Source organism: Podarcis vaucheri (genome assembly GCF_965113315.1).
Source record: "Podarcis vaucheri genome assembly, chromosome: 16".
Lineage (NCBI taxonomy): Eukaryota > Metazoa > Chordata > Lepidosauria > Squamata > Lacertidae > Podarcis > Podarcis vaucheri.
Window position 1 is genome coordinate 7,905,224 of NC_138754.1, and position 23,986 is coordinate 7,929,209.

General features: G+C 51.8%; 1 protein-coding gene and 1 long non-coding RNA gene across 4 annotated transcripts in view; one reads left to right on the top strand and one right to left on the bottom strand.

Moving 5' to 3' along the window:
- The window catches only part of DENND4B (DENN domain containing 4B), a 56,644-nt gene that overhangs the window by 26,741 nt on the left and 5,917 nt on the right, over positions 1-23,986 (top strand). For 2 of the 3 annotated variants that reach the window (XM_082202031.1, XM_082202032.1), the window contains exons 11-25: positions 1,922-2,022; positions 4,428-4,643; positions 6,208-6,353; positions 7,384-7,523; positions 8,551-8,674; positions 9,815-10,021; positions 11,015-11,143; positions 12,166-12,319; positions 13,559-13,729; positions 14,985-15,415; positions 17,022-17,126; positions 18,198-18,373; positions 19,103-19,292; positions 20,303-20,548; positions 23,163-23,268. In XM_082202031.1, coding sequence (XP_082058157.1) covers positions 1,922-2,022; positions 4,428-4,643; positions 6,208-6,353; positions 7,384-7,523; positions 8,551-8,674; positions 9,815-10,021; positions 11,015-11,143; positions 12,166-12,319; positions 13,559-13,729; positions 14,985-15,415; positions 17,022-17,126; positions 18,198-18,373; positions 19,103-19,292; positions 20,303-20,548; positions 23,163-23,268 — 2,642 coding nt within the window. The remainder of the gene's footprint in view (positions 1-1,921; positions 2,023-4,427; positions 4,644-6,207; positions 6,354-7,383; positions 7,524-8,550; positions 8,675-9,814; positions 10,022-11,014; positions 11,144-12,165; positions 12,320-13,558; positions 13,730-14,984; positions 15,416-17,021; positions 17,127-18,197; positions 18,374-19,102; positions 19,293-20,302; positions 20,549-23,162; positions 23,269-23,986) is intronic. The other variant, XM_082202033.1, reaches the window with a different exon arrangement.
- LOC309520731 overlaps positions 1-23,986 on the bottom strand; it is a 130,350-nt gene that overhangs the window by 13,417 nt on the left and 92,947 nt on the right. The gene's annotated exons all lie outside the window — the stretch shown is intronic.

Consider the following 23,986-nt stretch of genomic DNA (forward strand, 5'->3'; position numbering starts at 1 on the left):
TGCGTAAACTGCAAACTGCTCCAAGCTGGTCGTATAGCTAAACCTTTCCCTGGTTTGACAGCCCTTATAACGCAACTGTCTTAGTCACTGGCAGAATCCGTGAGTGGGCGTCTCCTAAACTTCCTCCAACATAGAAATTCTTTGACGCCAAGTCTCCTCCTAGATTCTCTGCGCGGAAGCCTTCTGCGCAGCGTGGGCGTGCCAAGCGGAGGTCCTGTGCTCTCTCCGCTGATCTCACTGGAAGAGTCTCGGCGCCTCCCCTCCGCAGTACTCTCCGCCTCTCCTTCCTCCCTGGTGTCCCCTGGATTCCCTTCCCCAGCGGAAGCTCTCTCTCTCTCCTTGCTAGTTCCCTCCCCTGCATCATTGGAGCGTCTTACCTCTCCTCTCGCCCCTGATGGCAGTTCCCTGACACCAGGGTTTGAATCCCCACTTGGTCACGAGGCTCACTCCCTGGGAGAAGTCCCTGCCTCTCAGCCTAAGCTGCCTCACAAGATGGTTGTGGGATTAAATGAAGAGAACCGTGCGGCCATCTTGAGCTCTGTGGAGAAGAAAATGAGGTGGGATATAAATGCTACAAATAAATAAAAATCATAATAATTGTCAGGGGTTCAGGAGCAGAGGCACAAGAAAGGGAGGAAACAGAGAGCGAAGGGGAGGATTCCGAAGGAAATATGAGCGATGACAGCGGCCCGAGATCTCTGAGTCTTTCCAGTGAATCGGAAGATTCACAGAAAGGAGCGCCAGTGGTCAGAGCAAGGGGGGGGCCTAGGGGGACACCCCAGGAAGAAGGGACCAGAGGGGACTCAGAGAGCAGCAGTTGGAAATCGGGGCCAGCTTCCCCACCAGAGCGCAGTAGGGAGGAGGGGTCCCAGATATCGGGATCCGGCGGCTCGCCGCAGGGGGGAGGGCATGAGTCAGGATTGGCCACACCTCCATCGGGGAGCGAGGAAACGGTCAAGAGGAAGGTGGAAGGTTGGGCGCGTGCGCCAAGTTCAAATGCACAGGAAGGCGGCACAGTAAGCAGCCCGGATAGGGAGCCAGGTCCTAAAGCCCGCCGCAAGGAGGGAGAAGGGTCCGGGGGGTCAGCGTCAGAAGAGTCCAGGAAGGAAGAGACCACGGGGGGCAGAGGGACCCAGAGAAGGAAGGAAAGACGGAAGAGGTGGAGTAAGGCTAGAGTATTAAGTTGGTGTACAGGAGGCGGAGACTTAGACGGAGCTTCGCCGGTCTAGCTTCTAAGACGTAGAGCTGCGCGCTGCGGCTTGAAAATGGAAACTGTAACTCAATAAAGACTTTTGTACAGTGTTGCCGGCTAGCGTGGTCCTCTGTGAGCTGGGATCTGGAAGCAGCTCTGACAATAATTATTATTATTATTATTATTTGTAATAATTATTTATTATTTATACCCCGCCCATCTGGCTGGGGTGTAAATCATACTTTATGGGTTAAAACAGTTGTTTTTTGTTAATTCAAGGTTCTTCAGCGGCCATTCCTCTATAGATAAATCTGTGGGTCTCTCCATTAGTATCCCACTGTTCCTCCCAGGAGCTCAAGGTAGGGAATACGGCCCCCTTAATTTCCCCCCCTCTGTGACGTAGGGTAGGCCGAGAGTGAGCGGCTGGCCTGAGGTCATTCCCAGCAAGTTCCATGGCCCAGAGGGGATTCGAACCCTGCTCTCTCCCAGCTCCTCATCCAGACGTCTGGCCACACTGGATCTCGCTCCCCGCTTGCTGTTTGTCTTCGTGCAAGATTTCCCTGATGGGGAATCAGTGCAGCTGGGGAATCTGTTTTCAAAAGAGCAACTCTGGGAAGGGGTCCTCTTTGCAGGTGGGGAGCAGGCAGGGAGGGGTGGGGGGAACGCCGTGGCTGCAGGGCGGGCCGGCAGGAGGCACTAACCGTAAAGGCAGCTTTCCTCCATGCGCAGGTGCGAGGAAAGGAAGCTGCTGTCGACACGGTCGCTGCCTCGGAAGCCTTGCAAGGTCCTCTTGGCTTGCTTGAACTCCCTGTACCACCAGCTGGATGAAAGTGAGTAGTCAGTGCATGCAGTGGAGGGAATTAGGATCAGAGGGGATGCAAATGTTGTGACACGAAACCATGGCTAATGCCCCTCTCTTTCCTCCATCCAAACAAGCATGGTTCATGGGCATATTCCACGCCGGTAGAAGCACTCAGGGAAGGGGTGCAACAGGGTCTGTGTGGGAATCTGGCCAGGGGAAGTCCCGAGAAAAAAATAGACAGGCCCGGAAGGCCCTCCCCTAGGTCTGCGGTTCCCTGTTGTTAATGTGAGCCAAGGTTTATAAACCAACAAACCGTGGTTTAGGCCTCTCTATCTGGCCCTTGGTACTTTCCTCAGGCCACACCCCTCAGAACTCCTCACTGCCACGCCCCTCTCTCCAGGCCACACCCCTCAGAACTCCTCACTGCCACGCCCCTCTCCCCAGACCACACCCCTCAGAACTCCTCACTGCCACGCCCGTCTCTCCAGGGCGCACCCCTCAGAACTCCTCGCTGCCACGCCCCTCTCTCCAGGCCACACCCCTCAGAACTCCTCGCTGCCACGCCCCTCTCTCCAGGCCACACCCCTCAGAACTCCTCGCTGCCACGCCCCTCTCTCCAGGCCACACCCCTCAGAACTCCTCACTGCCACGCCCCTCTCCCCAGGCCACACCCCTCAGAACTCCTCACTGCCACGCCCCTCTCTCCAGAGGCCACACCCCTCAGAACTCCTCACTGCCACACCCCTCTCCCCAGACCACACCCCCTCATCAGTTGTTCCACCTGGCCTTTGGCTTGGAATCAACTTGATCCCCTCCCTCCCTCTCTTTCCTTTTTCCTTTCTCCTTCTGTGATGGAACTCCTATTTGGGGACTTCCCTGGCTTTTTCTGGCCCACGTAGGACCAGTCTGGATAGTTGGCCTTGGTGAAGATTTGACGTTTTCATCCCCCAAAAGTTTTTGATTTGAGTTTCTACTGAAATGAGGCTGCATCTTAATGTTGTATTTTAATCTTGTTTTTCAGTTTTTATTTTAATCAATTGTTTTTATATCTGGTGTTAGCCGCCCAGAGCCCAGTCTTGGCTGGGGAGGGTGGGGTATAAATAAAATTTATTATTATTATTATCATCATCATCCCTGCTTCACACCCTCTTTGAGTGTTTTGTCCTGGCTGTGGATGTGCCCCTGAGCTCTGATCTTGTCTCTTTGCTTGCCTGGGTGGATGATAGAGAAGCGGCCCCAGGACCAACATTTTGGGGGATTTTACAACAGGAAATAAACTGCCACAAGGGCTGGATTCAATCAGCAGGCGCTCAGGATTAGGCCCTCAGGCCGGACTTTGAACATGCCTGGCTTACAAACAAATTTTATTGCAACCTTTTCAGAATAATAAAATTTGGGAGTGATACCCATTCGAAGATGGGTCCGAGCCCCACGTTGGACAAAAAAAACTTCCCATATTGGACTAGATGAACCTTGTGGTTCTCCTTCCAGCTCTACAATTCTATGATTCTGTGGGGTAATCCTGCTGACAGGATCCCTGATAGGTTGGCCACCCAACCTCCGCTTAGAAACCACGAGGGCAGCCTTTCTCAGATGTTGCTGGACTACAACTCCCATCATCCCAACTTGCAAGGCCAGAGCTCAGGGATGATGGGAGTTGTAGTCCAACCACATCTGGGGACCCACAGGTTGAGAACCGCTGCACTAGGGTAAGAGAACTTGAATACCTCCTTAACATTTGGTTGACCACAAACGTGATATGAGCCAACAGTGTGACGCAGCAGCTAAAAAAGCCAATGCAATTCTGGGCTGCATCAATAGGAGTATAGCATCTAGATCAAGGGAAGTAATAGTGCCACTGTATTCTGCTCTGGTCAGACCTCACCTGGAGTACTGTGTCCAGTTCTGGGCACCACAGTTCAAGAAGGACACTGACAATCTGGAGCGTGTCCAGAGGAGGGCAACCAAAATGGTCAAAGGCCTGGAAACGATGCCTTATGAGGAACGGCTAAGGGAGCTGGGCATGTTTAGCCTGGAGAAGAGGAGGTTAAGGGGTGATATGATAGCCATGTTCAAATATATAAAAGGATGTCACATAGAGGAGGGAGAAAGGTTGTTTTCTGCTGCTCCAGAGAAGCGGACACGGAGCAATGGATCCAAACTACAAGAAAGAAGATTCCACCTAAACATTAGGAAGAACTTCCTGACAGTAAGAGCTGTTCGACAGTGGAATTTGCTGCCAAGGAGTGTGGTGGAGTCTCCTACTTTGGAGGTCTTTAAGCAGAGGCTTGACAACCATATGTCAGGAGTGCTCTGATGGTGTTTCCTGCTTGGCAGGGGGTTGGACTCAATGGCCCTTGTGGTCTCTTCCAACTCTAGGATTCTATGATTCTATGAATGTTGTTAACATCCTTGTCGCCCTCTCCTCTGCAGTGTATAACCGGCCTGTCGAGGAAGCCACCCTGGAATTCCTGCTGACCGACTACGACCTCATCTACGGCCGGCGGAAACAGCTGGAACTGGACATCCAGGGGGCTTTCCTGCGCTTCATGGCCTGCCTGCTGAAGGGCTACCGCTGCTACCTCCTGCCCATCACACAGGCACCCTCTGAGAAGACCCGCGACTCCAGTAGCCTCTTCAACCTCCAGGGTACGGCAAGAAAAGGGAGGGAGCTGTCCCGACGCCTGGGTCCTGCTTGGGGGCTTCCCCTGGAGGAGAGGATGCTCGGCTAGAGGGGCCACGGGCCTGATCCACCAGCCAGGCTCTTAGAACCGTAGAATTGTCTGGCCCAGCTCCCTGCAATCTTTCGCCCCACGTGGGGTTCAAACCCACGACCTTGAGATTAAGAGGCTCGTGATCTTCCGACTGAGCTATCTTCTTATGTTCCAGTGAGGGAGGGCATATTCATGGAGGATATCAGCAGCTTCTGGTTGCAGGGACTACCGTATTTTTCGCTCTATAACACGCACCAGACCATAACACGCACGTAGTTTTTAGAGGAGGAAAACAAGAAAAAAAATATTCTGAATGAAATAGTAGATATATGATTTTTGTGGTTCATGCTGTGGCCACAGACATGTGATCTGATAGTGAGTTTGGAGTAGCCCAATGCAAAAATCCTGAGGATCCATGCTTTGTAACCGCGGAGGAGGGAAGGAAGGGGAACCATGGATCCTCTGCTCACGACTGCAGCAGATCCCCCCGCCACCCGCAGGCATTCGCTCCATAACACATACAGACATTTCCCCTTACTTTCTAGGAGGAAAAAAAATACGGTATATTCTGCCTCCCAAGATGAAATAGACCATCGAGACGTATAAAATGTAGACATGTTTTAGTCGGATTTTCAGCTTTGTCGTTGATGTTTCCTTTTGAATTCTTTAAAGGGTTGTTTTTCTGATAATTTGGTTGCTTTATTTTTGCGAAACCTCTTTGAGGTTTTTTGCTTGTTTTCTTCAATCATACGGTAGATAAATTTTATGATGCATACATAACAACAGCCAATTGTTTGAGGGTTTTTGCTTTTTTATAAGCGGTATACAAAGCAGTATACACAGCGGGTGGCGCTGTGGGTAAAACCACAGAGCCTAGGACTTGCTGATCAGAAGGTTGGCGGTTCGAATCCCCGTGATGGGGTGAGCTCCCGTTGCTCAGTCCCTGCTCCTGCCAACCTAGCAGTTTGAAAGCACGTCAAAGTGCAAGTAGATAAATAGGTACCGCTCCGGCGGGAAGGTAAACGGCGTTTCCGTGCGCAGCTCTGGTTCGCCAGAAGCGGCTTAGACATGCTGGCCACATGACCCGGAAGCTGTACGCCAGCTCCCTTGGCCAATAAAGCGAGATGAGCCCCAGAGTCGGTCACAACTGGACCTAATGGTCAGGGGTCCCTTTACCTGTTTATACAAACTGTATGAAATGTGTTTTATGACGCGTGGTTTAGCCTGGTTTTTAGCTTTGCCGTTGATCTGAATTATTTTTTCCAATGTTTAAAATAGCTGTTTCGTCGCTTTATTTTCTTGCAAAACCTTTTTGAGGTTTTTTTGCTTGTTTTCTGCAATCATACAGTCCATAAATTTCATGAGATGAGTAGGTAACAACGGCAACAACAACGGCAATATCTTGAGTGCAGATTTGAACCTGAGTCTACCTGGCCCGAGTCCAGTGCTCTAACCACTACACCACCACTGCCTCCCGTTCCCCCCTCTCCTCAATCCAGGCTTCCTGAAGTCCCGTGACCGGGCGTATCACAAGTTCTACGGGCAGCTCCTCCGCACCCAGCTCTTCACGCAGTTCATTGAGGAGTGCTCCTTCGTCAACGACCGCCACACGTCCCTAGAGTTCTTCGACTCCTGCGTGGAGAAGGTGTGACAGGAAGGGAGCTAAATGTGGGGTCAGCTGGGGCCCAGGAAATGGATGCTGTACAGATCAGTCAAAATGAGATTTGGTGAATTTCATCTGTCGAGTGTGCTACTTAAAGCAATGGGAGGATACTTCAGTCAAGGGTGGGTGGCTGTCCCCGCAGAACTTAATCCAGTCCCAGTACAGTGGAACCTTGGTTCTCAAATGCCTTGGTACTCAAACAACTTGGAACCCAAACACTGCAAGCCCGGAAGTAAGTTTTTTGAGAAGCGAACTTTTTTGAGAAGCCAAACGTGCTCCGTTTGGAGTGTTACGTGTTACGCTGAGGTCTGTCTGTTTTTGCTATTTATTTGGCATTTTTGTTTTTGCAGCTCTTTTTGTTTTGTTTTTGTGACTGTCTGGAACCCAGTTCAGCTACTGATTGTGTGGCTGCAGTACATGGTTTATTGCTTTTATTTTATTGATCAGTGGTCTCGTTAGATAGTAAAATTCGTGTTAAATTGCTGGTTTTTAAAAGTCTGGAATGGATTAATCCATTTTGCTTTACAATGGTACCTCGGGTTACATACGCTTCAAGTTACAGATGCTTCAGGTTACAGACTCCGCTAACCCAGTAATAGTACCTTGGGTTAAGAACTTTGCTTCAAGATGAGAACAGAAATTGGGCGGCGGCAGCGAGAGGCCCCATTAGCTAAAGTGGTGTTTCAGGTTAAGAACAGTTTCAGGTTAAGAACGGACCTCCAGAACGAATTAAGTACGTAACCCAAGGTACCACTGTACTTTCTTTGGGAAAGCATGCCTTGGTTTTGGAACGCTTTGGTTTTGGAACGGACTTCCGGAACAGATTAAGTTTGAGAACCAAGGTATCACTGTAAGGCTTTTGCAGTCTACAAGAGCTCCCTCAAATGGTCATTAAATTTAAAAAAGGACTTTAAAAAGTGACCGCTTCCTAGATCCCCTGATGTGAGGCCACGATTCCACGTTAATGCACTTCACAAGATCTCTCTCTCCTGCCATCACTGTTCCTGCTCAGGTGCAGGTGGACCTGGAGAAGATGGAGGAATCTCCCCTGATCGAACTAGACGACACTCACGGCAGCGAACACACCGTCTTCATCATGCCCCCGGAGGAGCCCACCGGACCCAATGGCACTGAGCTGCCACCGCGCTACCAGTGAGTTCTGCTGGAATCACAGCACGGCAGAGTTGGGAAGGGGCCCCTCAGGAGTCATCCAGCCCAACCCTCTGTGATGGCAGAAATCACATCTAAAGAGTCCCTGGCCAAACAGCTCTTACTATCAGGACGTTCCTCCTAACGTTTAGTCAGAACTTGTTTTCTTGCAACTTGAACGCCTTGGTTCAGGTGCTGCCTTCTGGAAGCAGCGGAAATCTAGCTCGCTCCACCTTTGACGTGACAGCCCTCCAAGCGTTTGAAGAAGACTTCTGTGTCACTTACCATAACACACCTTGTTTTTGTGTGTATAAATTGGGGTGTGGGAGAAACATAAACGGTTTAGATAATTTTGTTCAAACGTTGAGAAGAGAGCATAGCTTGAGATTTCGTTTTTGGGGTTTTTTGGGTTGCATCAGAATGTTGACCCTACTCAGATAAGACCCTTTGGAATTAATTAGTGGGCCTGCAATCATCCCAGTCCCACCTTGAGGTGAGCAGCAGAAACCAGGGTGGGGCTGCGCAAGTAAGCCTGTTGGTACATCAACTCTTGACATGGAGAGGAGAGCCTCTTTGGGGAAGGGTTATAAATCAGCAGCAGAACAGCCCCTGCCTTGCAAGAAGAATTCCATCCCAAAATGTCCAGAAAAGTTTCCTGCCTGAAATCCTGGAAAGCGCTACTGCCAGTCCGTGTCAGCAATATTGAGCTAGATGCACCAACCGTCCAACTCAAGTGACCCATTTTCCTATTTATTCAGAACAGTGAGGACTAGAATCTTAACTTTCCTCTTGCTGGAAGGGGCTGCCGCTCAGTGGTAGAGCATCTGCTTTGCAAATTTGCATGAAACCCCGGAGAGCTGCTGACCGTCAGTGTGGTCAGTGTGAGCTAGGGGGACAGCGATCTGACCCTGTATATGGCCGTTCCTATGTGCCTGTTTAGAACTATTCAGAAGCAGGAGGTCTAGAAGCTTTATTTTAAGGGGGAAGGCCACAACTCAGCCGACAGCCTCCTTCTCTCTCTTCACTCCAGGTACGATGGCTTCCCCAGGCTGCAGGCCAAGCTCTTTGAGCGGCCCCAGGACCAGCTCATGCCCTCACTCTGCCAAGCCCGGACCAGCGCTCCCAGCAGCCCAGCTCCACGCAGGACCAAACAGGTAGGGTTTGCAGCAGTGGCTACAGGTGTCCCCAGCCACTTATAGCACATAAAAAATTGTAAAACATGAGACATAAAAAATTTCCCAATATAGGGCTGTCTTCAGATGTCTTCTAAAAGTCAGATAGTTGTTTATTTCCTTGACATATGATGGGAGGGCATTCCACAGGGCGGGCGCCACTACCAACAAGGCTCTCTGCCTGGTTCCCTGTAACCTCACTTCTCGCAGGGAGGAAACTGCCAGAAGGCCCTCGGAGCTGGACCTCAGTGCCTTGGCTGAACGATAGGGGTGGAGTCCTTTAAGGGCACTTTCACATTGCACATTTAAAGCCCTGTGTGTGAAAAATCGTTTTAAATAGACATGGCTTCCCCCACAAAGGATTCTGGGAACTGTCATTTGTTGAGGGTGCTGAGAGCTGTTAGGAGACCTCATTCCCAGAGCTGTTTTGACATTCAATCCCTCTTCCCAGGGAACTCTGGGAGTTATAGCTCTGTAAAGGGAATAGTAGTCTCCGAACTCCCAGCACCCTTAACCACAGTTCCCAAGAGTCCTGCGGGGGAAGCCATGATGGTTTGAAAAAATACCACAGGGCTTTAGTAGTGTGGTTCGGATGTGGCCTAACCCTGGTTGATTAACTTCAGCAGGTCTGCTCTGGGTAGAAATAACCCTGGCTAATCCCTGTTGACCTTGGGCTACAGTGCAGTTGAGAAATTAATTTTTCAAGTCCAATTGTGACCTTCTCCCCAAAACCCCACAAATCTTCCCCACTCGAGGGACGATTCCAACAGATTCCACACAAAAAACGCTTATGTCCCTGTGGAGATGGCAGTACCGAATCGGTGGCGCATGCCCTCCTGGCTTGCGCTCTTTATAAAGACTTGAGGAATGAGATTATCACCTCTCTTTTATTGTCCATTCCGGGTCGGCCAGCCACTGCCACTGTGCCAAAGGTTGCAGGGTTTTTTAGCTGAGGCAATGAGAATAAGATCCACTATTTGACTATTGATTCAAAACCCTAAAATGTGTTTTATAGAATTGACTTTTTATTTCTATTCTTTGTCTATCGTATTGTTGTTTTATTGCTACGGCCGATGGCTGACGCAAATAAAGATTCATTCATTCATTCCCCACCCCTTCCAGGAAATGAAGGTAGCGCAGCGAGTGGCTCAGAAGTACTCTGCGATGCCAGATATGTGGGCTAAGTGCTTGCTTGGGCACTGCTATGGCCTGTGGTTCATCACGCTGCCCACCTACGTGCGGGCTGCAACCTCTAAGGTGCGGGCCTTGCAGACGGCCTACGAGGTGCTCAAACAGATGGAGACCAAGAAGGTGGTGCTTCCCGATGAGGTAGTTGCTGGAGCCTGATGCCGTCTCCCCGATGTTTACTGTACAGAATTGGTTCAGTTCTTTGAGTTCATCTGAATCTGCTTCTTATAATATATAATAATAAATTTTTATTTACACCCCACCCTTCCTGGTTCAGAAAACCGGGCTCAGGGTGGCTAACAACAAATTTAAAACACTTAATTGATGCAACAAAAAACCAGCATAAAATACAGTATAAAACGTGAATAACAATAAATTCAGAATTGAGGGGGGAAATCCATCCCATAAACATTAGATGATCACCAGGGCTAGCTGGCTAAATTAGTCCTATTTGGGCCAGCGAGGAGACCAGGGGAGAATTAGCTGTGGGATCCCAGAGTGGGTAATCTTCATAAAAAGGGGAGGGGGAGGGAAGGAAGGGGAATAAAAGATCAGGCTAAATTCAAGTTGAAAGCCAGGCGGAATAGCTCTCTCTTACAGGCGCTGCAGAAGGAAGTTAAATCCTGCAGGGCCCTGGTCTCATGGGACTGAGCATTCCACCAGGTCGGAGCCATCACTGAGAAGGCCCTGGCCCTAGTGGAGGATAATCTGACTTCCTTAGGGCCCGGGAACTCTAAACTATGGTTATTCATGGACCTTAAGGTCCTCTGTGGGGCATACCAGGAGAGGTGGTCCCGTAAATACAGGGCTGCCTTCAGATGTCTTCTAAAAGTCTGGTAGTTGTTGTTCTCTTTGACATCTGTTGGGAGGGCGTTCCATAGGGCGGGTGCCACTACCGAGAAGGCCCTCTGCCTGGTTCCCTGTAACTTGGCTTCTCAAGTGAGGGAACCACCAGAAGGCCCTCGGTGCTGGACCTCAGCGTCCGGGCAGAACGATGGGGGTGGAGACACTCCTTCAGATATACTGAACTGTAGGTCTGTGGCGTGGGATTCTCCCTTGGCAAGGGGTAAGGCAGGGAAGGGGATAAGCAATCCACAACCATTCATGCCATCTCTTTGCCCTCCCGCTTCTCAGGTGTGCTACCGAATCCTGATGCAGCTGTGTGGTCAATACGGCGAGCCTGTCCTCTCTGTCCGAGTGCTGCTGGAGATGAAGCGGGCCGGTATCGTGCCCAACACCATCACCTATGGCTACTACAACAAGGTACCTCGCTTGCAGACCTCTCCACTCTCCCTCGGCTCTGTCAGAGGGCATTCTGCTTCAACAGGGCACAGGGTATAAGCGATGTGTGTCCGGCGTCTGCTGTTCCTCCTGGGGCTCAGGGGACCTGCAGAGAGAAGTGGCGGTGATTATGAGAGGTTTTCTGTCCCAGAGTCAGGAGTTGAAAAGACAGATCAGGACCCTGGAGAGCTCCAAGCAAGCCCAACTGGCTGAGCTATGGGAGATGTTGTCTCAGCGCAAGGCTGAGAGGGCTTGGAACTGGTACCTGCAATCCTGTGCTCCTGTGTAGTTCTGGAATGGAAGAGGCTGTAGGGAACTCTGCCCAGGGGACTCTGAGGATGATAGAAAGAGCCACATCACATATTCAGGCCAGGGAACTGCAGAAGGATGCTCATGCCTAGTTCCGCCCCTAAGCATTATTTCTCACCCAATTTAGGGAGGGGACAAAAAATTTATAACTGGGGATCAGAATCCCTTGCCGATATTCGGCAAATTACCCTGAAATCTACCAGTAGTAATAATAATAGTAATTTATTATTTGTACCCCGCCCATCTGGGTGAGTTTCCCCAGCCACTATGGCCGGCTTCCAACAAAGATTAAAAATACATTAAAATGTCACACATTAAAAACTTCCCTGAACAGGGCTGCCTTCAGATGTCTTCTAAATGTCAGGTAGTTCTTTATCTCTTTGACATCTGATGGGAGGGCGTTCCACAGGGCGGGCACCACAACCGAGAAGGCCCTCTGCCTTGTTCCGTGTAGGTTAGCTTCTCGCAATGAGGGAAACGCCAGAAGGCCCTCAGCGCTGGACCTCAGCGTCCGGGCAGAACCATAGGGGTGGAGATGCTCGTTCAGGTATACTGGGCCGAGGCCATTTAGGGCTTTAAAGGTCAACACCAACACTTTGAATTGTGCTCAGAAACGTACTGAGAGCCTATGTAGGTCCCTTCCGCCTGCCACTTGCTTTGTTGCCCTCTCACCTCCTCCTCCTGCTCATCCATAGGCCATTTTGGAATGCAAATGGCCGTCTGGTACCCAGGGAGGCCGCCTCCGCTGGGCCAAGCTGCGCAACGTCGTCCTGGGGGCCGCCCAGTTCCGCCAGCCCCTGCGGCAGCGGCAGCGCGAGGCAGAATCACAGAGCGTCAGCAGCCAGTCAGGTATGGAAACCTTGCCTTATGAGGAACGGTTGAAGGAGCTGGGTAGGTTTAGCCTGAGAAAGAGGAGAGTTGAGAGGAGACATGATGTGCTGGTCCTGGGGGGTTGGTGCAGCGTGGTCCGAGTCCAGTCCGAGGTCGAGGGTGTGGTATGGGGGCTGTCCGTCATGGCTGAAGCGGGGTCCAAGGCAAGGAGTCGGGTGAGGTCAGGAACTCTGGCAGAAGAGCAGGACAGGGTGCCGGCAGGAACAGGTTACCAACAATTTTGCTCCTGCAACCTGGGACTGGGCTGGCTGGCTTTTATCTCCTCTGAGGCATAGGGCGGCCCCGATCCTCAGGTGACTCGCCTCTCCTGGCCTGGAGGTGAGCACTCCTCCTGCGAGAACTTAGTTCCCTCCGCCTCTCTGCCCTGAGCCTCTGCAGCTCAGGAGAGGCTGGAGGGTTACCGGACCCAGAGGCAACCTCACCTTCCCCTGACGGGGCTGAGAGTGGAGCACCTGCAGGCAATGGGTCCTCCATCATCTCCGGAGCCAGAGAGGACTCAGCTGGTGTCTGCTCCTGAGGATCCGGCACAGGTGAGGGCCTTTCAGGTTCAAGCCCCAGCCCCAGCTCAGCCGGTCCCGGAGGCGGAGACTCCTTTGCAGGCTGGGATTCTTCAGGTTCAGCCTCTGAATCAGATTCCCAGGCCATCACACATGATAGCCATCTTCGTATAGCTAAAGGGCTGTCACATGGAAGATGGGGCAAATTTGGCGAGCCGGTGGAAGGGGCCTTGTACCTCAGGTGTTGCCTGGGAGAACGGCCCCTGGAGGAGGCAGTTCAGGGAGAGAGAAAAATGTCGAGGAGGGAGAGTGTTGATGGTTGAAAGATGCCTTTAAAAGTGCAATTTGATTTCTGCAAGCTGCTTTGAGGTGGGGTCTCGGTGGGGTGACGTAAGCAGGTCCAGAAAAGTGTCATCTAGGTCATTGGGATGGATATGCTAGCAGGTTAATCGTGGTGCAAAGGACTCAGTGGCATAGCGTGGGGGGTGCAGGCGGGGCCAGCCGCACCGGGCGCAACATTTGGGGGTTAGGGGGCGCAAATCCACGGGTTAGGGGGCGCAAATCCACAGGTTAGGGGGGCGCAAATTACTTGCCTTGCCCCGGGTGCTGACAACCCACGCTACGCCACTGAAAGGACTTAAAAGGTTTGGTCCGAGCTGGCTGCTGGAGACGACATTTTTCTCCCTGCTTCCGTTGGCAGAAGGCAGAGGCATCAAGATGCCAGGCTCCCGCTCCCGCTCCCGCTCCAATCTGCAGCGGCAGACGACTTGGTCTGGGGGCAACGTGACCGAGAACCTTCCGTCCACGTCGCTGGTGAAGAGCGGCAGCCTCAGTTTCCCTCAGCAGGAGCCAGAAGCTGGAGTGGCTCGTGGTGAGTTTTGGAGGCGGGCGGAGAGGTCCTTGGAGAGGGGCAACAGCTCCTATTTCTTTTCTTTCTTTCTTTTTTAAAAAGGGAGATGGGCAAAATGCATTAAGGATCTTGAAAATGGTTGCAGCAGGATCAATATATCCAACGGGGGGGAGGAGGGAGAACCTAATAAGAGCCCTTGGATCAGTCAGACCTGAGCCCAAGGGCATCGTTCTCTCTTGTGGCTTCCTGCAGCTGGTATCACTGCCTCCGAATGTGGAGTCAGAAGACAGCCGTCGTTGCTATTGGCCTTGATAGCCTTCCCCTCCGTGAATTTGCCCAGTCCCCTTTTAAAGCCACCCACCTTGGTGGCCGTCACTGCCTCCTGTGGCAGGGAGTTCCACAGTTGAACGCTGGATGTCCCCGAGCTCTAGTGTTCCTCTTACTCGCTTTTTCTCTAAACTAGGCCAACACTTCAGCAATACCTTTCTGCCCTGCTGTATGTGCCGCATTCTCTCGCAGGATTCCTGTGGCCATGTGCCAGTAGTGGGCGGGGCCAAAGCCCCAAGTGGGAGGGGCAATGAACATTCCAAGGGCCATGTGCTGTGGTGGACGGGGCCAGAGCCCAAAGTGGTAGGGGCAAGGAGCATGAATTTTATTTCTTACAGTAGAACACTTCCTTACACACATTTGCACACCCCACCTGCTTTACCCGACATTAAGGCAGGCCAAGAGGCACAAGCAGAGTCCACGGACAAGTTCCAGCTAGGCAAAAACCATCAAGGAGGATGCAAAGCAGGGACAGTGCTTGATGTGCCGTGAGGGCTGCATAGCATGGCTTGGAGGGCCGCATTTGACCCCACGCCATCTGGCTGGGTTTCTCCAGCCACTCTGGGCGGCTTCCAACAAAGATTAAAAATACATTAAAATGTCACACATTAAAAACTTCCCTGAACAGGGCTGCTTTCAGATGTCTTCTAAAAGTCATATCATTGTTTATCTCTTTGACATCTAGTGGGAGGGCGTTCCACAGGGCAGGTGCCACTACCGAGAAAGCCCTTTGTCTGGTTCCCTGTAACCTCACTTCTTGTGGGGAGGGAACTGCCAGAAGGCCCTCGGAGCTGGACCTCAGTGTCCGGGCAGAATGATGAGGGTGGACATGCTCCTTCAGGTATACTGGACTGAGGCCGTTTAGGGCTTTAAAGGTCAGCACCAACACTTTGAATTGTGCTCGGAAACGTACTGCTGTAACCCATATCAGTCCTCTCCCGCTTTGCAGCGACCAAGGGCCTGGGCGCCACAGACCACGGCAGCAGCAGCACCCTCCCCGCCCTGCCCCACTGGCTGCAAGGCCGGGCCGGGAGCTCCGAGGACGGGAGCCTGTCAGACGTCAGCAGCTTCTTGACGGACGAGAGCGACAGGTTGACCCTGAGCAGCGTGGACACTCAGCCGGGCCCGGGGCGGTTGGAAGGCTCTGCCACAGGGTCGGAAAACCGTGGCATAGGGAGCGGCACGCCGCGCAGAAGCCTGGCCGCCAAACTCCAGCAGCTGCTATCGCCCATCAAGCGGCCGTCGCTGAGACACGGCGCCACCGCGGAGCATTCGCACGCACGCCGCGGATCCGAGCAGCGGGAGCTCCCACCTCGCCGCAGCCCGCTGGAAAGCCGCTTGTTGCTTCCTCGCGAGCGCCCGGGCTCCACTGCCTCCGAGGTAGGGAGGCCTGAGCAGCAGGCTGTGCGGTAACCGTGCCAGAGGTGGTTCTGGTGTAGTGGCCAGTGTGGTGTAGTGGTTAAGAGCTGTAGTCTCGTAATCTGGTGAACCGGGTTCGCTTCTCCGCTCCTCCACATGCAGCTGCTGGGTGACCTTGGGCCAGTCACACTTCTCTGAAGTCTCTCAGCCCCACTCACCTCACAGAGTGTTTGTTGTGGGGGAGGAAGGGAAAGGAGAATGTTAGCCGCTTTGAGACTCCTTCGGGTAGTGATAAAGTGGGATATCAAATCCAAACTCTTCTTCTTCTTCTTCTGGAACAAAGCAGGTTTTGGAATAAAGGCTTCCGGCCTGTTTAGGCATCTCCTCATTTATGTGTGTTCAAGGGCTAAGTCTCACGACAACAACAACAACAACAACAACAACAACAACAACAACAACAACAATAATAATAATTTTATTATTTATATCCCGCCCTCCCCGGCCGAAGCCGGGCTCAGAGCGGCTAACAGCAGTAAAATGATACAACATTCTAAAATCAATTCATTCTAAAATCAATTCAGAATCAGATTAATGGCAACCATTGGGCTAGAGTTCTGTGAGGATAACCAAAGGAGGGGGTCAGGCTGTGCCTTCGCCAAAGGCCTGGTGGAACAGCTCTGTCTTGCAGGCCCTGCGGAAAGATGTCAAGTCCTGCAAGGTCCTAGTCTCTTGGGACAGAGCGTTCCACCAGATCGGGGCCACGGCCGAAAAAGTCCTGGCTCTGGTTGAGGCCAGCGTAACCTCCCAGGACCTCCAAGATGTTTTTGTTTGAAGACCATAAGGTCCTCCGTGGAACATACCAGGAGAGGCGGTAAGAGAGACGGTCCCGTAGGTACAAGGGTCCTAGGCTGTATAGAGCTTTAAAGGTTAAAACCAGCACCTTAAACCTGATCCTGTACTCTACCAGGAGCCAGTGTAGCTGGTATAGCACTGGGTGAATGTGATCTCGCAGCGAGGAGTCTCGCCATGGCATTCTGCATCTACTGGAGTTTCTGGGTCAGACTCAAGGGCAGCCCCACATAGAGCGAGTTACAGTAATCCAGTCTGGAGGTGACCGTCAGCTGGATCACAGTGGCTAGGTCAGGGCGAGAGAGGTAAGGAGCCAACTGCTTAGCTTGGCGGAGATGAAAAACAAACCCGGAAGTGGCATGAAAAGGGGCGAAAACGGTCCTGAAAGAGCGCAAAAATGGCGCAAAACTATGCTTTAGCAATCCCATAAGCCTTTACAAGTGCAATCCCGCGAGCCCTTGCACCAACCTTTGAGGCCTGGGGAGTCGGGGAGTCGGAATTTGAGCAAAGAGGTTTGGAGGGAGCGATTGTGGTGTTTGTAGGCCTCTTCAATGATGTTCCCAGTAAACGCAATTTCGCTTAAGTGTGCGCTGCCTCAGGACTTAACCCCCGTGTAAATGGGGAGTTGCCTCTACCCGGGTTCCTATTATCGCCCTTCCTCCTTGCTTGGTTACTCGATTCACTGTCTCCATTTGAGGTGTGCATTATTTCTTGTTACGGTTTATGCTACAAAATTCAATAATTATTCCCCACCCCACCTCACTTTTCTTTGCAACAGAGTTCCGTGTCCCTGGGCAGCGAGTACGATTATTCAAACAGTTCCTTGTGCAGTTTCAACCTCCGGAAATCCACCGATCTGCTGACAGAGTCTCCGGCGGTTGAGGTATATTCCAGCTTGCCGTCCCTGACTCGTTCTGCCTGCATCCCTCCAAAGCTCCTCTCTCCACCATCCGTACTTTAACGTACCGTAGGTGTACTCTCCAAGCAACATAATTAAGCCTCAGTTATTTGCAATGCACTCAATGTGGGGCTGGGACGCGGGTGGCGCTGGGGGTTAAACCACAGAGCCTAGGAATTGCCGATCAGAAGGTCGGCGGTTTGAATCCCCGCGACGGGGTGAGCTCCCGTTGCTCGGTCCCTGCTCCTGCCAACCTAGCAGTTCAAAAGCACGTCACAGTGCAAGTAGATAAATAGGTACCGCTCCGGCGGGAAGGTAAACGGCATTTCCATGCGCTGCTCTGGTTCGCCAGAAGCGGCTTCGTCATGCTGGCCACATGACCTGGAAGCTGTACGCCGGCTCCCTCGGCCAATAAAGCAAGATGAGCGCCGCAACCCCAGAGTCGTTCATGACTGGGCCTAATGGTCAGGGGTCCCTTTACCTTTAATGTGGGGCTGCTTTCGGGGGCTTGATCTGGAGACTCCAGCTGGTTCAAAACACTGCAGCTGGACTGTTTAATTTCATTTAATTTAGTATTACATTTCTACTGTGCCTTTTCTCCCTAGCAGATCAAGGTACATGGTTCCCACCTGCCCCAACTCCAATTCATCCTTGCAACAACCCCAGGAGGTGGGTTAGTCTGAGGGCCTGTGAATGGTCCGAGGTTAGCCGGTGAGCAGAGAGACTAGAACTCAGGTCTCGCAGGTCCAAGTCTGTCACTGTAACCCTTACACCACTGTCCCCCACCTTCTTCTGAAATACGAGCTCCATTAGGTGCCTCCCGCTCCTGAGTTGTTCCTGTGCCACAAATAAGAACCGGTTCTTCAAGAGCCAGTGCCAGAGCTTGCTTTTTTCCTCTTCCCTCCCTGATCCTTTGCCCTTGTGTGCCGTGACTTTAAGCTTGCAGGCCAGGAACTGTCTTGTTTCAACTGACAGTCTGCAAGCCACTCTTTGCCCTCTGTGAGTCTATGGGCCTTTGCCAAGCAACTTTTTTTCCTGATCTTCCGTCCTGCTCAGGTCCTCCTCTCCAGCTGTTCCCGGTGCCAGGCCTGCAGCTCGCTGGTGTACGACGAAGAGGTGATGGCCGGCTGGAGTTCGGACGATTCCAACCTCAACACCACCTGCTCCTTCTGTGCCCGCTCCTTCGTGCCCTTCCTCAGCATTGAGATCCAGGATTTCCAGGCGGCCCCCAGGTCAGAACCCCGGACGGTTCCACTCCCCTTTCATTATAGGGGTGGCCCGGTCAGCAGCACCGGCTGCTGTCCATTGGGACTGGTGGGGCGGAACTTAGGGGGGCCCACCACTTGGTGGCACCAGAGGCAGTGACAGGCAGTGGTTACAACCAATGAAAGGCTCCTAAGACTGGTGGGGCGGAAGTCAGGGAGCCACCAGTAGGTGGCGCCAGAGCAGATGGCTGGCAGTGAATTAGAGAACTGGGACTGTTCTTAACAGCAAACTGTGGTCAGCCTGGAATTGTATGCAATGCTGGGCCTTTTTTCAAAGGAGAACCATTGAAACTAATTTAGTTCCGTTTTCAATAGGTCTACTCTTGAGTAGAGCTCGGTTGGATACAGCCCTATGTGTCTCGGTTGTGCCTTTCTGACCTTCAGAGGAGAGCTCAATTCCTCTCTTTTTTTAAAAAAAAAAGACCAAAAAGCAAAAGCAAAAAAACCCCTCCAAATATTCCATGCACCTAGAAATCTAGTATGTCAGGATGATGGAGTCCAGCATCTTCTCCAGCATTCTGGTTTTCTAGGTGCAGGGATTTATTTATTACACATATGGACATGTGATTTTCCCTTTTTTTTAAGTAAGGCTCTAGTCCTCATGTTTGCAAAAAATAAAAATAAATAGAAGGACTAGAATACATTGGCATATATATTGAGTAGATGTTTTTCTCTCCATCATTTCCGCCTCCCCAGCATCGCTGACACCTCGGACACCAGCTCTATCTCCTCCGACTGGCCGCGCGACAGCGAAGCCCCCGCCCCAGGGAGCCAGGGCCCCGTCCTCAGCGACCGCTCCCACTGCCTGTCTCTGGATGAAGCTGAGGCGGAACCCGGAAGGGAGTCCAGGGCTGGGTCTCTGTGCAACGGCTTCACCGAGTCTCCGGTGCGGATGGGCTTGGGGGAGAACCTGGCTAGAAAATGGAGGAGTTGCGATGAGAGGAGGAGCAACACGGAGAGCCCAAGGGCCTTATTCCCGTTTGGGCACGCTCTCGAGGGCCGCGTGATGCTAGTGGTGGGCGGAGCCAGAGGCGGGAGTGGGCAGGGCAACACATGTAAATGGCACCTTTGCACGGTGGGCTAGTTCCTGCTACAGGCAAGAGACTCATCCAGGGAAGCCAGAGGGCATAATCAAGGGAGGGTAGGACTCGAACCCGTGGCTTCAGTCACAGGGGAAAAACACTTAGGGTACAAAGCAGGCCTGGTGTATATGGAGGGCCGCATCTGGCTCCTGAGCCTGTGGTCCCCACCCTCCCCCTCCCCCCATTCTAGCTAGACAGGCCTATTTTGAACCCGGGCTCACCCCCTTGGCATTAAATGCTGCGGACTTGCTTCTGGAGCTTTTGAAGTTGGCTTGATGCCGTATGGCCACGTTCGATCCCTACCAGGCATGGCGGCGGGCCTTCGATTTAGCTTCTTTAAAGTAAAATTCAAAAATCAACTTTCTAGCCCTCACCAAAATCCGATACTGCCTCTTGCTTGCCTGGTGTTTGTATGAGTGTGCATGTAGAAATTTATTCATACCCCACCTTTTTACCTGATGGGGCTTAAGCCTGCTTACAGTTAAGAATAAGAACTGCCAGAAACATACCAAGGTGAAATTCAGATTAACCTCTTGTCTTCCTGTTGCCTCTGGCCCTGCCCATTGTTGCAATGTGGCCGCCAGAAGCTTGCCAGGAGAGCAAGTGGAAGGCGATTCTCTGTCCAGAGCACTGATCCAAGCATTCCCCCTCTGTATAAGTCAGCTTCCTGTTTTCCTACCTATCCATTTTTTTATCCTGGCCCCTTTTTTATATTGTGGGGTAAAGTTGAAAATGGGCGAGAGCAATGCAAGGGTTGACGTAAGTCGCGACACCTTCCTTGTTCTTACCTGTGCTTCGTTCCCCCCGCTTCCAGGTTCCTCAGGGTCCGGCCCCCGAAGTGGAACACCTGGCCTTTGCCTACCTGAGCCCCTTAGTCCTGCGGAAGGAGCTGGAGACCCTGCTGGAGAACGAGGGAGGGGACTTCCTGTCTCAGCCGGAGCTGGTGGACAACCACCCAATCATCTACTGGAACCTGGTGTGGTACTTCCAGCGCCTGGGTCTGCCCAGCAGCCTCCCCCAGCTGCTCCTGGCTAGCAAGCACTTCCAGTCAGCGCCGCAGGTGACTCATCTCCCCTTCCCTCCTTATCCTTACGGGAACAACCCTGCGAAATAGGTTGGACCGAGAGAGGTGGGAACCTTCTATGTGTTACGATATGAAAGCAATGCGGCAGCGAGCTGCAGCTAGCTGGAAAGCAAAACATGACGGGAATGTTGGGACTGTTCCGTGGGAAGCAGAGGGACAGTCTATTCACTGTGCGGAGCACCGGAATTAGCTCAGAGTGTAATATGAGCTGTACAGGAAGTACAGAAGGTGGAGTTTTAATCTCTCGCCTGTCGGAGTTTGAAGGGAGCAGACGTGTTTTCTGTAACGCTGCAAGGACAGAAATAAAGACATGTAAATACATTTCTGTCTATCTCTTTCCCCTCCGGGGGGGGGGGCAGGGAAGAGTGGTGTGTCCTTCTCACGCTGAGGAGGATCGCTGATCGCAACATTGCCTGGATCCTGCCGGGAAATGCAGACAGGGAGGTCAACCGGAGATACAAGCCGGGTGCCTGGAGAGTGGCCAGTTTCCTCTGATAAGGCTTGAATCCTGACACTATGGCCCTCCAACACATTGTTGGACTCCAACTCCCATCAACCCCAGGCAGCCTGGCCCAATGATCAGGGGTGATGGGAGGCCATTGAGATCTAAAGGACCAGAGACTCCCCTGCCCTGGAGACACATCCCAACCAATCAGGGATCATATACTAAATACAATTGCAGAGGTGTAAAGCAGGGGCACAGAGCCTGTTGCCCTCCAGAAATTGCTGGACTCCCAACTCCCAGCAGTCAGGGTGATGGGAGTTTACACCTCTGAAAGTGCATAAAAGCCATGTGGCCTAGGACCTACGTAGCTACGGGACTGCCTCTCCTGGTATGCCCCGCGGAGGACCTCAAGGTCCACAGATAACAACACTTTGGAGGTCCCAGGTCGCAAGGTGGTTAGACTGGTTTCAACTAGGGCCAGGGCCTTTTCAGCACTGGCCCCGACGTGGTGGAACACTTTGTCACAAGAGACTAGGGCCCTGCAGGACTTGATATCTTTCCGCAGGGCCTGCAAGACAGAGCTGTTCCACCTGGCCTTTGGTTTGGACTCAGGCTGACCCTTGTTTCCCTCCCCTTAGGGTATTGATTTATCAGCTATTTTAAAATGAGGCTGCATTTTAAATTGCATTTTAACCTGTATTTTACATTGGTTCCCGCCCCCCCTTTTTCCCCTATTATGTTTTTACTGTGATTTTATTGGTGTTAGCTACCCTAAACCCAGCTCTGGCCGGGGAGGGCAGGATATAAAGTGGTGCCCCGCAAGACGAATGCCTCGCAAGACGGAAAACCCGCTAGACGAAAGGGTTTTCTGTTTTTGAGTTGCTTCGCAAGACGATTTTCCCTATGGGCTTGCTTTGCAAGACGAAAACGTCTTGCGAGTGTTCCGATTTTTTCCCGCTTTCCCCCCCTTTTTCTAAGCCGCTAAGCCGCTAATAGCCTTTTAGCCGCTCATCCGCTAAGCCTTTAATAGCCGCTAAACCGCTAATAGCGCTAATCCGCTAAGCCGCTAATAGGGTTGCTTCGCAAGAGGAAAAAACCGCTAGACAAAGAGACTCGCGGAACGGATTAATTTCGTCTTGCGAGGCACCACTGTAAATAAAATTTATTTTATTATTATTATTATTTGATATGTGATCTCTGATTGGCCGGGACATGTTTCACACAGTGAGCCTGTGGTCCTGCCACTCACATTAGCCCTGGCCATCCCTGGTGATGGGAGTTGTAGTCTAGCAACTTCTGGTTCCTCCCCACTGCCCTAAAGCAAGTTGTCCAGAAATTGTCCTGTGACTTTCCTACCGTAAGAGATCTGACAGGAAGATCTGCTCAGTAGTGGAACCGTCTCCCTCAGGAGGTTGTGGACTCTCCTTCCTTGGAGAGATTGGGTGGTCATCTGTCCTGGATGCTTTATCTGAGATTCCTGCATTTCGGGGGAGGGGGTTGGACTAGATGACCCTCGGGGTCCCTTCCAACTCTACAATTCCATGATTCTGTTACCAGGGTTGGGAGGAGCTAGGGTGTGGCCCTCCAAGTGTTGCTAGACTCCAACTCCCCTCATCCCTGACCATTGGCTTCTCAATACGGCCTGCACTGCAGCTGTGAGGCTTGGCTTATATTTCAGCTGCCGGCCCGCAGTTATTTTATAACATCGCAGTTATTTTACTGACCGATTGGTTAATTATGCAACGTGACTTAAGTTGTACCTGCGGTGTTTCATTACGCCATTGTTATTTATTGTCGGTAAGCCGCTTTGGGATCGGTATGAGTGGACAGCAACATAGAAAGACAGAGTACAGTGGTACCTCGGGTTACATACGCTTCAGGTTACATATGCTTCAGGTTACAGACTCCACTAACCCAGAAATAGTACCTCGGCTTAAGAACTTTGCTTGAAGATGAGAGCAGAAATTGTGCTCTGGCGGTATGGCGGCAGGAGGAGGCCCCATTAGCTAAAGTGGTGCTTCAGGTGAAGAACAATTTCAGGTTAAGAACGGACCTCCGGAACAAATTAAGTTCTTAACCTGAGGTACCGCTGTATTTGTTTTGTGCTCTCTGACCTTCCTCAATGACCGCCCTCCCTCTCCACAGGGCTTGCCTCAGGAGGGGCTTCTCGTGAACGTACGTTTGGTCTGGGATGTGTTGACGCCAGACCCCGACAGCTACCCCCCACTTTACGTCCTCTGGAGGTTCCACGGTAAGAACGGTGGATTCTGGGAATAGCAAGACCACGAGTAACCTTTTCGTGGGGTTGCTACGGGAGGGGAGGGACCATACCAGGAGATGGCCTGCCCCGCCACGTCCTGTTTGTTCACTGTGTGGACTGTTGAGCTAGATAGGTGTGATCCCATTTAGCCTTTCACCAGCTGTGTTTGTGAGGAGTGGAGCTTCCATGTTCCAAAGCAGTCTGCTTCTCTGTCCTGGGGGCAAACAGCAGGGGAGGCCTAATCCATCCATCCATTCATTCATTCAACTTGTATAACCACTTCACATTTCAGCAGAAATCTCTTTTACCTATCCCACCACCTCAAAAGAAGAATATACAGGCAACTCCCAATTTACTTGAGGGTTAAATAACGAAGCAGGTCAGTGAAATCACGAATATTTGAAACACTATTGGGAAAAGCCTGCAAACGCCACAGTTGCTCCCTCTAAACCGCCTTACCCAAAGTCCCACTCCCCACAGGCCTTAACAGTCGATGCAAGGGCTCCTGTGATTGAACTTGCAACGGCTTGTGGGTCGCTAGGCTCTGTTTCTGTGCCTCTTTTTTTGCCCTTTCTACGCTATTTTTTAGGGTCATTTTTTTGCCACTTCTGGGCTTGGGGCAATGCGCGCTCACGCATGCCTTGAACACACATATTGATATATTGCAATGTCAGAAATAATGATGGACCTATGTAGAGGCATTGGCTGG